The 15,718-nt window shown below is 38.1% G+C and overlaps 1 protein-coding gene across 1 annotated transcript in view; it reads left to right on the top strand.

Moving 5' to 3' along the window:
• Positions 1-15,718, top strand: part of LOC126278856 (cilia- and flagella-associated protein 44-like) — a 577,958-nt gene that overhangs the window by 297,398 nt on the left and 264,842 nt on the right. Inside the window, exon 14 of the mRNA XM_049979132.1 lies at positions 15,099-15,321. Coding sequence (XP_049835089.1) covers positions 15,099-15,321 — 223 coding nt within the window. The remainder of the gene's footprint in view (positions 1-15,098; positions 15,322-15,718) is intronic.

Raw genomic sequence — 15,718 nt, 5'->3', positions numbered from 1 at the left:
CTGGAATTTATCAAAAGTATTTATCCAGTATATTCCTTGTTTCATAAATGCCCTTAATGACATCTGTGTCACAGGCTCCACTTGAGCGGAGCATTTGTGGAATCTGCAGGCAGTTTCCCAATGCCTTCTTGAGTGGTCTTCATTGCAAATTGGAAAAATATCATGTTTTTCCTCCAAGGTGCATTTTTTGGGTCGTGTGTTAAGCAAAATAGTCCAGTCTCAATGGATAAGCACATCAAAGTCACCATCAACTTGCTGGTGCCCAATTCGTGAAGGAGACCCAGTACTTTTTAGGCAGTATTTCATATTACTTTCAGGTCATTCCCCCGACTGCACACATCTGCTATCCTCTTAACTGGCAGCACCAAAAGGAGTCTGTTCTGGGGATTGTCAATAGGTTTTTTAGCAAGTAGTGTTTGTGCTCTGTTTCTTGTTGGACCCAATTACACCATGTAAACATTTAATCATGGCCTGTTATGCATTCCAATATGTCATTGCTGTGGTTCTGTCATATCAGAACCTTGATAGCACGGAACAGCTCATTGCTTATGCATGAAAGGCACTTTCTGTCTCGCAGTGTAATTATTCACAGGTGAAAGGAATTAAAAAGTTTCATGTCTCCTTATATGGTACAAAGTTCCTGCTCATCACTGGTCACAAGCTGCTTATTCTAAGCTGCTGTATAGGGTGACCTACCATTTGCAGGGATGGTTGCTCTTCGTCATCAGTTATTGTTATGACATTTGGTATCGTTCCACCACCAGCAGAAGGAGGAGATTAGTGTTTAACGTTGCGTCGACAGTGAGGTCATTAGAGACGGAGCATAAGCTCAGATCAGGGAAGGATGCAGAAGGAAATCAGCCATTCCCTTTCAAAGGAACCATCCCAGCATGTGCCTGAAGCATTCAGGGAAATCACGGAAAACCTAAATATGGATGGCCAGAAGCGAGTTTGAACCATCATCCTCCCGAATGCAAATCCAGTGTGCTACTACCAGCATGCTAATGCAGATGCACTATCACGATTGCCAGCAGCACCAGACCTAGAATTCAAATGACAGGAGGCTCTTGTTTCATCATTGGACAAAGCCTTGCAGCAGATGGGTTGTCCAGAGTGCAGTCTTTCAGGAGTGGGATCAGCATGGCATGTTTTTTCCTTCTTTCTTCTTCTTCTTCTTCCTGCTGTGTGATTGGCTTATTGTTGTTCAGGGGTCCTCATACCATCCACAAAAGAGCAAAGCTATTGAGTGGTTGACCACCTGATGTTGATGCTTTATTTTGTAGCAAAGATAGAATTTTAGTTTATGATCAGCGATCAAATTTTGTGTGGAACTCTTTAGGTGATGCACAAGGCTGTTGGGCAGTACATTAATATGTGTGGATGACAGTGCATTGACTGGATAACATTCATGACATAATAAGGAAGGCATTGGATGATTTGAGTCTTAACTAATGTCATACGGTGACATTTTACTGTAATCAATACTCAGTGGATTGCTACAAGGAGGGGAACTTTTTTTAGAAAATAAGGTTCAGGTGTGATAGACCTTGAATGTGATGACAGCTTTGTCAGTATTGTAGTTATATGTTCGACTGTAAGGTAATAGACTGATGCCAATGAATGTGATTACGAATGTTTAGTCAAAGAATGGGCTAAATTATAACATGTGCTGTGGTCTAGGTTATCAGCTCACTCAAAGCTGTTTGGTACAATAATTATCTCCACTTTCTTACATATCAGAGTCATGTATGATATTTTATTTTCAAATAAGGCATTATTATGATAATGTACTTTAGGCTCATGTACTTTAGAATAGGATATGTGACTGAAATATGATCAGTAAATGATGGTATTGTCATAAAAACCAGCTCTATGTTATTATGCTTTAATTATAAACAGATAAAAATATGTACATATATTATGATGTAAATAAAATAGAAAGAAACTTCCACATGGGAAAAATATATTATTGCCCTTCAATATATCCTCTCTTCTCGTTATCCACCAGGCCTCAATCTCCGCTAATTTCAAGTTGCCGCCACTCATACCTCACCTGTCATTCAACATCATCTTTGCCTCTGCACTTCCACCTCGACTGACATCTCTGCCCAAACTCTTTGCCTTTAAATATGTCTGCTTGTGTCTGTGTATGTATGGATGGATATGTGTGTGTGTGCAAACGCGAGTATATACCTATCCTTTTTTTCCCCCTAAGGTAAGTCTTTCCGCTCCCGGGATTGGAATGACACCTTACCCTCTCCCTTAAAATCCACATCCTTTCATCTTTCCTTCTCCTTCCCTCTTTCCTGACAAAGCAACTGCCGGTTGCGAAAGCTCGTAATTTTGTGTTTGTGTTTGTGTGTTATTTTATTGTGCCTGTCTACCGGCGCTTTCCCGCTTGGTAAGTCTTGGAATCTTTGTTTTTAATATATTTTTACATATATTATGAGGAAGATATGGTAAGCTGCAATGTTTGTGATCCAGGTGTCACCTGCAAGCATCCATAGTAATCCAGTCAGAACTATGTTTTATCTTATAATACACTCTAAGAAAAGGAAGGAAGAGATATTGATCATGAGGGAATTATCTAAATGGCTTGGAAATCAGTACATATACTGACAAACAAATGGCTATGATTTCAGAAAAATTGAATGATTTATTCAAGGGAACAGTCTTCACAAACTGGGCAAGTCAGTAAAATATTGGTCCACCTCTGGCCCTTAGGCAAACAGTTATTCAGTTTCATACTGATTGATAGAGTTATCGAGTGTCCTCTTGAGGTATACCATGTCAAATTCTGTCCAATCGGTGTGTTAGACTGTCAAAATCCTGAGATGGTTGGAAGACCTTGCCCATAATGCTCCAAACAGTCTCAACTGGGGAAGGATCTGGCAACTATGCTGATCAAGGTAGGGTTTGACAAGTACAAAGAAACTGTCTCCATGTTCAGGAAAGCGTTATCTTCCTGAAATGTAAGCCCAGGATGGCTTGCTGTGAAGGGCAACAAAATAGGGCATAGAATATAATCAATGTGCCACTGTGCTGTAACAGTGCCATGGATGAAAACTGAAGGGTCCTACTATGAAGAGAAATGGTACCCCTGATCACCACTCCTGCTATCGGTCCATGTGGTGGGTGATGGTCAGGTTGGTACACACTGCCATCCTTGGTATCCCCAGACTCACCCTTGCTTGTCATCAGGACTCAGTTCAAAGTGGGACCCATCAGTAAAGACAATTCTACTCCAGTCAATGAGATACCAGGCCAAACATGTGTCTGGAGACACCATGGACAGGGATTGGATAGCATCCTGACTGTCACCTGCCATATGGCCCGACAGCCGGGAGTGATTATCAGGAGTGTCATTTGTTTTCATAGCAGAACCTCTTTGGTTGTCATCCATGATACCCTTACAGCACAGTGGTATGTGTATGATATGCTCTGCCCTGTTTTGTTGACGTTCATGATAAGCTATCCTGGGCTTACATTTCAGCAAGATAATTCCTGCACGAACATGGCAAGAGTTTCTAGTGCTTGTCTTCATGCTTGCCAAGCCCTATCTGGCCAGCATGGTTGCCGGATCTATCCCCAACTGACCATGTTTGGAGCATTATGGGCAGGGTCCTCCAGGCATCTCAGGATTTTAACAGTGTAACGTGCCTATTGGGCAGAATTTGGTATTGTATACCTCAGGAGGACATCCAACAACTCTGACAATCGATGCAAAGTGGAATAACTGCTTGCAGAGGTGGACCAATTCATTATTGACTTGCTGAATTTGTGGGGCTCTTTCTCTTGAATAAATAATCAAGTCTTTTTGAAACTCTAGTCATTTGTTTGTCTGTATGTGTACATAACATCTACTGATTTCCATCCCATTTAGATTAATCCTTTGATGTGTCCTTTTTTGTCTTAGATGTGGGATGATCACTTCAGCAAGGCCACAGTCAACCACCTGTCTCATCCTCATAAAACATAATTGCATATTCTGTTTGTATGTATATTAGAGCTATTTATTTTCCTTGCATTATGATGAGAAAACTGTATCACTGTGATATGGTCCTTGGATACATAAATAAACAAATTATTATCAAAATATAATTTATTCATCAGACAAACACTTAGTACATACACACATGAAACATAAATGCTAAAACATTAGTATTCAGTCATTTTGGGGAATTCATCTATTGTTTAAGTTGTTTTTGTGTAAACCAGTTTCATTTAGTGTGTCTGAACACACTACGTATCACACCTTATGTCTGTTCTGGCCATTTGTTAAATACTGGCATCTGTAATTGGCCTGGAACTTTTTGTCATGTAATTGGGCTGTCAATGTGGTGTCATTGGTTTATCATGTTGGTGAACAGACTGTTGGTTTTCCTTTGTATGTATCAAACAATTTAGAATAAAGAGGAATGTAACTCTTGGTATTTTCAGTTTTTTGAAATATGGCATACAAGATTCTTTAATTAGCTCCAAAAATTCATCTGACTGCCCTTTTCTGGCAATTAAGATTTTTCTTAATTGAGAGGAATTGCCATATACTGAACTCTATATGTCAAGTGGTTGTAGAAAAAAGGCAGAATATGCAGTGTATAATAGATTCCCACATACACAAAACCAAACTTTACTTAATAAATGCCAAGTCCATTCACAGACATTCCACATGATGCTTTAAGTCAAGTGGAACCCTGAGTGGTTTAGGAGAAGCACAATGATTGTCATCTTTATTAGGTCAACTAATGAGAATGCTTAGAGTTGTCTCAAGGTTAAGATACAATTCATTCTTTATAAATCAGATCATTGTTTCTAAACTGTCTCTGCACAATCCCCAACAACACTTCACTGTCCCCCACCCTATCCTATTATTCCTTCCTCTCCTGACCCAGCCTCCTCATTACCCCCACCCAGTTGCCACTTCCATCATGCAGTGGTGCTTCTGCTCGTAGTGTGGCTTCAGTTGACAGAGACTGCAGTCATGTGTGTGTGAGTTGTGCTCGCATGAGTGTGTGTGTATCTGTCATCTGTTTTTGATGAAGGCTTTGCTGACCGAAAGCTTATTTGTGGCAGTCTTTTTGTCATGCCTATCTGTCACTAAGCATCTCTACTATATGGTGAGTGGCAACTTTCCTTTCATAATATTGTCACATTCCATGCTGGATATTCCATTGTTTCATTAATGCAGTATAGATCATATGATCTTATCTTGCATGCCTTTAGTTTTACATCAGTATTTCAAAATGTTAGATAATTATTTTCAAAAACTATGTATATGCTTTAATTAATTGTCTCGTCTATGGTAAGGACACTGCATTAGTTACACAACTTTTCGGAATATAAGATCATTTTCTTCAAAACCTGTTAAGTGCTCCACTGTTGCAGTCTGGTGTAAATAAGAACTCTGTATTCCACAACTTTGCCATTACTAATATACATAACCAGAACTTCACTGATGAACTTTCAGTGGTTGTCCAGGAGTACGTTCTGAGTATTTTGGTGCAATAGATATATGGTCTCCAGTGACTCATACAGGGTTATTTCATTTATGTGGTTTCTATGCCCCAGTTAGTATCTGTATTGCACTGAAAGTAGAGCGCAACAGTGCAAATGATGATGGTATTCGCTCTCTGTCTTTTGTTCAGTTGTTCTATTTACTCGTAGTACTTGCTGTTGGCAACAGTAATGTCCACTTTAGTCTAGGCCCTTTGAGCTTGAGCTTGCATTATGTACTTCTCCATTATGACTTAGGTTTGTTTTTCCAATGATATTAGTTGTACATTAATAATAGTATGTAGCACTAGGGATTGATTTACTGATGAAGTGTAGACATCATGTGTGGGATCACCAAATGCCATGAAAGAGCAACACTATGATGCTACACTGAGCTGTTCCTGCAGAGATGGTGACTTCATCACAGTACTTTTACATCTGTACATAGGTCCCTATGAGAAACGGGATCGTTACACATTAGAATAGTTCCATATTAATAGTCTTTTCATTGATATGAGAGTATTTTCACAGAAATGAAGGTGACTGTGGTAACAAACTGAATAAATCACAATTAACCTATTATTTTACAATCAGCTGGCACCCCTTGTACCAGAATACCCAGAAGGTGTCCCTGAACAATGTCTGAAATTTGTCAGAGGGTTTGGTTCACCTTGTATATTATATAATAGACTTCCTCAGTTTACCTTGCAGTTTTACTTTTTATAATGGAATATGCATTTAATGTGGCACAACATCATACTAAGCTACAGAGGAATTTGCTACCACAAATTTTATTCACTTCCACGTTTGTTGGCTTTGCAAACTTGGTACCTGATTGTCACATTTCAGCCCAGCCTTGATCTTGAGCTATTCTAGAGATCAGTCTGTTATCGTGACCAAATGTGTATTGAATCATGTCATTCCACTATTTATTTTAGAAGATGAAATAGATGGTTATGCAATCTGGAAGTCTCTTGGTTTTTGGAATGGGTAAGAAAGTTGCTTTCAAAATATAGTGTTACAAAAGGCTGCTGAAAATTATATGGATATATCTGGTAGCTAATGAGGTGTTACTGAATCAGATTGTAGAGTAAAGACATTTATGACACTACTTGACTAAAAACAAGAGATTGATTGATAGGATACATCTTGAAGCATCAGGAAATTGTCAGTTTGGCAAAAGAGGATGTTTCGAGGAGGGGACTAAAACTTGTAGGGGAACAACAGGGCTTGACAGCAATAAGCAGTTTGAAAAGAATGAAGGTTGTAACATTTATATAGAAATGATGAGGCCCACACACCTCAAATTTGGACTGAAGAGAAACGTAACTACCACAGCATTTGAAAATTCTACACTTTACATTTATATTACAATGCACTGATAATTTATTCATCATTATGATTGGAAGGGAGATCTTTACTTCAATTATACATTTTTACTTTCAGTTGGCATTTTAGTTTCATTGCCCCACTTAATTTCTCATGCATGTTATTACTATACAAATGTCTACAGGCAATTTAAGGCTGATCAAGCCTATCTTATTTGAAATTAGGCCATCCTTTCCCACAGTGCCTCTCAAAAATGTGTTATGATCAAAAGATATGGTCAAGTTTCTTACAATGAATTTAATGCCAAAGTCTATTTACCTGAGTGAAAACAGTTTTTGCTTATGTGAGTGTATCTTGTAGAGTTATTGCATCTTCTACATATCTGTTTGTATAGAAGTGTGCTTATAATAAACGATGTCAAGGTTTGGTGCAATTTTTTGCCACAACTGAAAAATGAATATGCAAATATGCAATTGTAATGATTGCAGTGCAATATGTAGATATACATATGACAACAAACATTGTATTACAGCGTTTACAGATTTACTTTTATAATGGTCTCCAGAGGATACAGATATTTTATGTATTGGAAGTAGCAAAACCATTGAAGTTGACAGAATTAATATTGAAATACTCAATTGAGTATTTGAGTTGAAGTTGTTAGCTATATGTAATGCTATAAAGATACGAACAAAAACAGACAAGCAAATTATTTGTTTTCTGTATTAATGAGAAATGGATTTCTACATCACCATAAGAGGTTACTCATTTTTACATGGCAAGTTTCTCCAGTAGCGCTACAAATCTTAAATCTTATGGCATGCGTGCTCAGAACCAATGCGCACATCAGCACTTCAGTGTCAAGTACTGATTATCATTGATGGCAAAATCCTTCATCATGTTGAGGTCGTGCTGAGATATAAGGTGCATCCTCTTGACTTCTTTAGTATGGATGGAGACACAATATCGAAAATTTGCAGTACTGTGACACGTGCTATTTTACCCACAACATTTCAGTAGATGGCCCAACTATAAACATATCACTAAACAAGTACTACTAACCATACTTTTATGTTCTACTGTTTATACAATTATGTCAAGCCAAACTCTGGATGATAGCAAATGGCCTGAAACAAAAATTGAAGGAAGATTAGGGTTTAATGTCATGTCAACATCAGGGTCAGTAGAGACAGAGCACAAGCTTGGACAGTTTCAAAGATGGGGAAGGAAATCAGTCATCTTCTTTCAGAGGAACCATCGTAGCATTTGCCTCAAGTGATGTAGGGAAATTATGGATGGTTTGATGTGGATTTGAAATATTTTCCTCCAAAATGTGAGTTTAATATGGTAACATGTGTGTCACCTCAATCAGACTCAGCTGAATAGTTAACACAATGCATAATTGCTGAAGATATAAAACTTATTTCAGTTATTCAAGTACCACAAACACAGATTCATTCTAATTTAAGTAGGCTGTACAGAAAATGTCTGTAATAGAGTTAAATGATATTTGCATTTTTACTTTAATCTGTGAAAGAGATTCAGATAACATTTGTATTTTCAGGCGTGTGTAATGTGCACATGAGTTACACGGATTTACGTAATCAAACTACTATATACTGAAGTACTCTTACCAAGCACATAGACTGGCATAATATACCAAGTCTGCTATAAGGGAATTCTATTTGGAAGAGAAATTTGACACCAGATTGGGGCAAGACAATTGCCACAGAATATCCGAAATAAAACTGTCCTGAGAGTAACATGTATGATTATAATTTGACATCATAAACACAACAGTGGCAATTTGTCATACTTTCTGTTCATTAACTTAGTCAATGTATTTTGTTTCAGCCTCAAGTGTTATCCAGTCCAATTTTATTTTGACCACACTGTATTAGCCCACATATTACAGAGGCAATAGTACTAAATAAAATAGAAAGAAACTTCCACATGGGAAAAATATATCTGCTTGTGTCTGTGTATGTATGGATAGATATGTGTGTGTGTGTGTGTGTGTGTGTGTGTGTGTGTGTGTGCGCGCGCGAGTATATACCTATCCTTTTTTCCCCCTACGGTAAGTCTTTCCACTCCCGGGATTGGAATGACTCCTTATCCTCTCCCTTAAAACCCACATCCTTTCATCTTTCCTTTTCCTTCCCTCTTTCCTGACGAAGCAGCCGCCGGTTGCGAAAGCTCGAAATTCTGTGTGTGTGTTTGTGTGTTTTATTCATTGTGCCTATCTACCGGCGCTTTCCCGCTTGGTAAGTCTTAGAGGCAATAGCACTTTAGACATAACTAATGGGAAGTATTGAATAGAATTGGAGAGGGATTGGTTGGTAGGGCATATTCTGAGGCATCAAGGGATCACCAATTTAATATTGGTGGGTAGTGTGGAGGGTAAAATTCGTAGAGGGAGACCAAGAGATGAATACACTAAACAGATTCAGAAGGATGTAGGTTGCAGTAGGTACTGGGAGATGAAGAAGCTTGCACAGGATAGAGTAGCATGGAGAGCTGCATCAGACCCGTCTCTGGACTGAAGACCACAACAACAACAGTACTTTACAAACAATTTATCAGCTATTTGCCAAACAATATTGAAGAGGCAAGGTATGGTGAACCGAAATGATACAGCTTTCTGTGAAAAACTGTGTTCTTATCAAACTTAAACATTTTTGTGTGGGTCTCATTCATAACAACAGTTAATGTTGTGATTTTGAACATTCAGAATTATTAACATTCATAGGAAAATGTTTCTTGAAACAGATATTAAATTTGGAATACATTATGTACAATAAACATTATACAAACCTCTATAGATTAAGATACTTGTGAATTCATTGTAGAACAGGAGCAAATTCTTCACTCATTAATACAAAGAAAAATCTTTACACATGCAGTGAATTAAACTCTCAGTTTAATACTGCAACAGAAAAATGGCCAGGAAAGTTGAAACCTGATAACTGTAGCAAGATATTTGTTGCTGATGTTACCCAGTTGATGGGAAAAATAAAACTAAATAAATATGCACATCATAAAATAACTATTGTACGAAGTTACATACCATCCCATGAATGGAATACAATCACTTCTCTGACCATTACAACATTGTGCTCTCCCTGAAAATACAATCTCAAATTAGCTGAAAAGTTGCATTCTTGCTCATTCCTCAAGCCTACAAATTTTCAATTATAAATTCATTATCACACACACTGCAGACATTCAGATCTCAAAGTAGCAAAATTGTGTTCTACTAAAAAGCAGTGATTCATATTGGCTGGAATGATTGCCCTATTACATCATGAACATAAGTCAATCAGCAGAAATGTTGGAGCACAGATGAACAGTATTGAGTGGCAGGCAGAACCTCATTTATTCTAATAGAGGATGTGGAGTATCTTTGACAGAACCAAACTGAGCAGTGCACATGTTTATCCAAGTGTTTATGAAGCTAACTTCTTTTATTTCATCCTTTTTGTAGTTATACATGTGTATTAAAAATATGGAATTTAGGTAATACACCACATTAAAGGTCTTCCCAAAAAACATCATTTCTAGTGTACTTTGTTGTGTTAAAGTGACTGAAAATATGGCATAGGTGAATAAAAATGCTATAGCTCTTGGTATTGTTTAGTAGCAGCTTATGGAAAGGGAATGTGATACACACTTGTAAACTTTTTTGTAGAGAGCCTTGGCACCATAGTTCCAATCAGGTAGCAACAGAAGAACTTAACATAAGATCAAAAATAATAAAAAGACTATAGGAAATAGTTAAAAATGTCAGGTTATATTTTTCTAGTGTAAAGCATGATACTTTGGCTACATGTGTCCTGTACTGTTTTAGAGCAATAATAAGGTAATTTAGATGTGGAATAAGTACTGTGCACTTAATTTGGAGTCTGCAGTAATGTTTTAGATGCCAAGTGTATCTGAACCTGTAAGTTGCACGAGAATTGCACTCTTACAATAACTGATACCTCTCCTCCCACCCCATCAGGTACAGAGCACACACACTATCAGCTGCTGGAATTGGAAAACTATTTGAGTTCTGAATGTCTGTTTGTTTGGAACAGTTGATTATCAAGTGCAGTACAGAGAACAATACTCTGAGGTACAAACAGATTGGCCATTTTGTTTTAATGGCCAGTAAAATAGAGATTGACTGGCTTGTTTCTAGTAAAATGGTGTGGTTTAAGATGGAGTTGATAATTGTGATTGGGCTTAAGATGGAGTTGATAATTGTGATTCAACACTAAAATTCTGAGCCATGATTGGGAGATCTGAATATATGAGTAGGTTGGCTTGGAAGCCCTCTGATTGGCCTGAATCAAAAAACTGTCATGGCTTAGGAGAGGAGAGGTGTATGATGAAGTCATTCTGATGCCTCCGCTCTGCCTGTGCAATGTAGGCAACCCCTGAGAGTTCTCTCATGTGCTAGCCATGTGAATGGTATCCAGCCTACGAATTGCTTTTCTTCTTACATGTAACGGGAATGTGGCACAGGTGAGATCATTCTGGCTGCAGGAATAGGGATTTGTGGGCAGTGCACAATGACATGGAGATGTGAATTATAAGTGGAGATAGCACAGAGGAAAAGGGAAATCACGGAAAAGAGTGGAGTACAAGTGAAGGGATAGTAGTGGGTGTGGGACAGTGGCTAATAGAGAATTAGGCCAATTCCTTAAATGCTGCCTGAGCCACGCAATCCCTCTGAATGGCCTAATCATAAAAATTCTCCTATCTAGATGCCACCCCCTTCTTTCACAATGACCTACAAATTTTGCCAGTTCCTATCTCTCATGGATCAGATATTTGAGAATCAAATCCCCATGATATAGGTCTTCCTGAACCTCCTCTGCTCCGTCTGCAAGATACTGTTACTGTGCAACCCCAACTTCCTACACTCTATAACTCAAATTCAAATCATTTCAACATCTGGAAGAGTATCTACACACCACCTCCAAAAGTTTTCCAATTTACTGACGTCCAGCTCCCATTTTGTAACATCACTGTCCATAAATATTTATCCTACTCCCAGTGACAATCTTGTCAACCCCTTGCATCACCAAGATCCTGACTTGCTGACACTTTCCTTCCCCCACACCTCCTCCCAACACTCCACAAAACCCAAAACTCACACAAATCTAAAACACTGTTGTGAATGTACAGTACATACCAAAAACCTCTATCCTGCAGAAGTTTCAGTTGTATCCAAAGGCTTCATCATCAGCTCCACATGAAAGTTCAGTCTTACTGCTCTTTCCGAAAATATACCTTCATCTCCTTATGCTTGCAATGGATACTTGGCCAAAGCCAGCCAAACTCTAACATTGAACCTTGCACTTATAATAATATGCTATGCTTTTGTGCAATATGTACTGAACCTTGCTTCTCTCATTTCATATCTCCATCCATTGGCACCCCTTTCTGATCCACACTAACCCTACCTGGTTATTTTTCAGGAAATCTGTATATGCAGCTTGTACTCACTCTCTCGTCCTATGTCCCTTCCCAGGAACATAAATCTCTCAACAGAGGAAAGAACAGCCATCCACAACCTCAAGATAAAACCTGCTTTTCAAAACCCATGATTTAGTAATCCCGGATGCCCTATGTGTAGCTGGATAGATCACTCCCACTAAAAGAATCCTTAGTCATGTTGCTCAATACATCCAACAAATTACTCACAACTTTGCCTCCCATATCTTAGCCAAGAAACTACTTCCTGCACTGACTCTAAACAAGCCCTATTCCATACCACCTGTTTTCTCCCTACTCCTCCCAAAACATATTTCACCACCCTCCCAATCTATGTAATAACCTAGTCCATTCTTATGCCACATCTACTCCAAACCCTTGCAGAAGGCCCTGGTGCATGACTTCTCCACTGCACCTCACGCAGCACATCATATGTTATTCCTATCACAGACCTATCCTATCCTATCAGAGGCAGCTGTGTCAGCAGTTATGTCATATGCTAGCTCTATTGTAATTTTTGCACAGAATTTTATGTGGTCAAGACCACTCACCAGTTCTACACCCAAATGAATCCCCATTGCCTAACTAGCCAAGAGCAGATTTGAAGACCCAGTCACCGAAGAAAGTGGTGGGCATAAAATACTTGATTTCAATGCCATCTGGATCCTTCCCTCAGCACAAGGTTCTCTGTGTTATATAGACGTAAGTTGTCCTTGCAACACTTGCCATGATCATTATCTTCGTGGCCTTAATCACTGCTAGTTCTTGCCCCATGCCCATCTCCACTCCTGACCCATTATCCTAACTTCACAGTTCCTGCTCTCACATAATTATTTCCAAAATCTCCCTCTTCCTCTGTTGTCTCTCTTCCTCCTAATCCACTCTTCCATGTCACTGTGGATTGCATGCAACACCCCTTACCTGCAGCCCAAAGGAGCTCACTTATCCTGCACACAAGCTTCTCCCCCTCATAGCTTTCAGTGTGTGTGTGTGTGTGTGTGTGTGTGTGTGTGTGCACGTGCACCTGTGCCTGTTGACAACTCAGTGTCTCAGCTATTCAGCGAGTTGTTACTTTAACTCCTTAAATTATTTATAACTCATGAAGCGCTTTCTATAATCATACTAACTGTTTTTAAATTTTTGTGGTGTTTTGATTCTTTCCGTAGGAGGGATGAGTAGAAAGACCAATTATAGCTTAGTGATAGTTCTTATTTTATGCCTCAGAAGGTGAAGAGAAGCAACTTTTTACAATTATCCAATGTATTTATTGGGTACAGTATACAAATCTCAACACAACCATTAAAAACTTAAAATAATATCTAATCCTTTATTGTCAGTTAGTGCCAATAAATGAATATTAATTTGTTGACTGTCAAGTCACTGAGACTGTTGTTTACGACAGAAATCATTTATTTGGATCAGTGTGGGGGAAGAGAGAGAAAGAGAGAGAGAGAGAGAGAGAGAGAGAGAGAGAGAGAGAGAGAGAGAGCATACACAGTACATCTTCATGACAGAACCACAACTCTTCATTTTGTTGTGCAAACGTTTCAAATATTTCAGGGGGAAAAATGTTGTACATATTTATTATCACAAGACAATAAGATGATTTTAAGATAAATATTGATGATAAATCCTTAGTCATACCACAAAGCTTTACTATATTGTGGTTTTCTAGCTGAAGTGAAGTATCGAGTACTGCTAGTAGTATTCTCAAAGAAATTGTCATCTTCTGATGTTGACAAAAAAAATTCTTCTATCTTCTTCAGGCCACTGCTGCCATTGCTTGTAAATAGTAACACTTCGTGTGCAGGCTGTGTTGGTGTAGTTTTAGAGGCTGCATCAGCTTGAATGCATTGCTCATCACCATTAGTACCTGTCTGAATATAAATTTGTGTAATTTCTTCTGAGATTTAGGAATGTGTATTTTTCTCAAACTTCATAACTGTTCTTTGAGGGTATCATCAATTGACTGAATTAATGTTTTGAAGAAGGATTGGAAAAATGTCCTTTATTATGGTTGCCCCATTTCTCTTGTGGCCTCTTTCCCAGTATTCTAAAACAAGATACGTTCACTGGCCAGAAAAATGTCACATCCAGCAGCTGGGTAACAAGTGTTAAATTATGTGACAGAAAAATGAAACTATGTTTATCTTAGTATAAATTATGAGTACTTTAAAATGTAACTGCAGTTGTTTTCATTTTTATTGATTCAGCTGTTTGGGTATGGGCCTGCAGTATTTTTGAGCAGTGTGGGGGACTGAATGTGGCTAATTTTGGTGTCTACTTGTGCAAGATTTGTTATAGATGGCTGTGTTTCATTTCAAATGTCAAGACCCTCTTTGTGTGACTCATGTTGCCAAAACTTGTCTGACATTGGTAGCCATGTTACCAGTGGTGTAGAACTCAACCTCGTGAAAATGAATGAACTTTCCTGCCTCTGTCTACTGGTGTATTCAGTAACCCATTTTTGTTGATAATATTAGATCTACACCTGGATCCACATCCATACTCTGCTAACCACTGCGAAGTGCATGGGAGAGGCAGGTTAAATGAAATAGTCTGAATTTATAATAAAACTGTAGTGTCTTGCACTGTATCTCATACAAAATGTCTTGGTAGTATTAGTTGATTTTTCATAGGGAAAAAGCGTTAGAAGCAGTGGCACAAAATAGTACATTAAGGAAGGAAAAAACTAAGCAGAATATTTAGTTAGCTACTACACTACAGATACTAAATATACTAATTATCATTGGAGTTTGAATGGTGTAATTTCCATGTTATGTTTTCTTTCACAGAAATCAGCAACTTCCTGAATCTCAAGTTATTCCACACGAAGAATTTGAGATCGATAAAAGGATTAGAAAAGATATGGAAGCAGAGTTGGATAGCTACTTTCAGATGATGCATCGTAAAATAGATTTTATAGTGGAGAAAAGTACTCTGGGCCTTCATAAAGTTCAAGATTATTTCTTAAATAGCTTGGATTCTCAAATTATTACTGTTTTGTCCTTGAAGTACGTATTTCAGTTTGATTGTTTACATACTATGTGTGAATGATTGTATAAACTAATTCTTTCTTTACTTTCAGCATGAAGTGTTATGGTAAATCTAAAATAGAATTCCTATTTACTTAACAAGGACACATTTTTTTGTTTTGTTTTATTGCTCTTTGCATGTAATTTTTCTCAGCTTCAAAATAGGTCACATGTAAACTAAAATCCACTTTTTTCTCATGATTCCTTCAAAGTCTAGCAGTTCTCCAAAAAGGAAAAAAAGGGGAAACTCATTGACTGACAAAATTTGGAGGAAACATTGTGTATGAGGTAGGCATCTAGTAAGAAAGGATTTTTCAAAATCCAACCACCAAGGGTGTGTAAGGAGGGTTTAAAGTCTAAAAAACAAAACCTCACATGGG

The sequence above is a fragment of the Schistocerca gregaria genome, chromosome 6 (genome assembly GCF_023897955.1).
Source record: "Schistocerca gregaria isolate iqSchGreg1 chromosome 6, iqSchGreg1.2, whole genome shotgun sequence".
In the NCBI taxonomy this organism is placed as follows: domain Eukaryota; kingdom Metazoa; phylum Arthropoda; class Insecta; order Orthoptera; family Acrididae; genus Schistocerca; species Schistocerca gregaria.
This window is presented reverse-complemented; position numbering and strand designations above follow the sequence as displayed.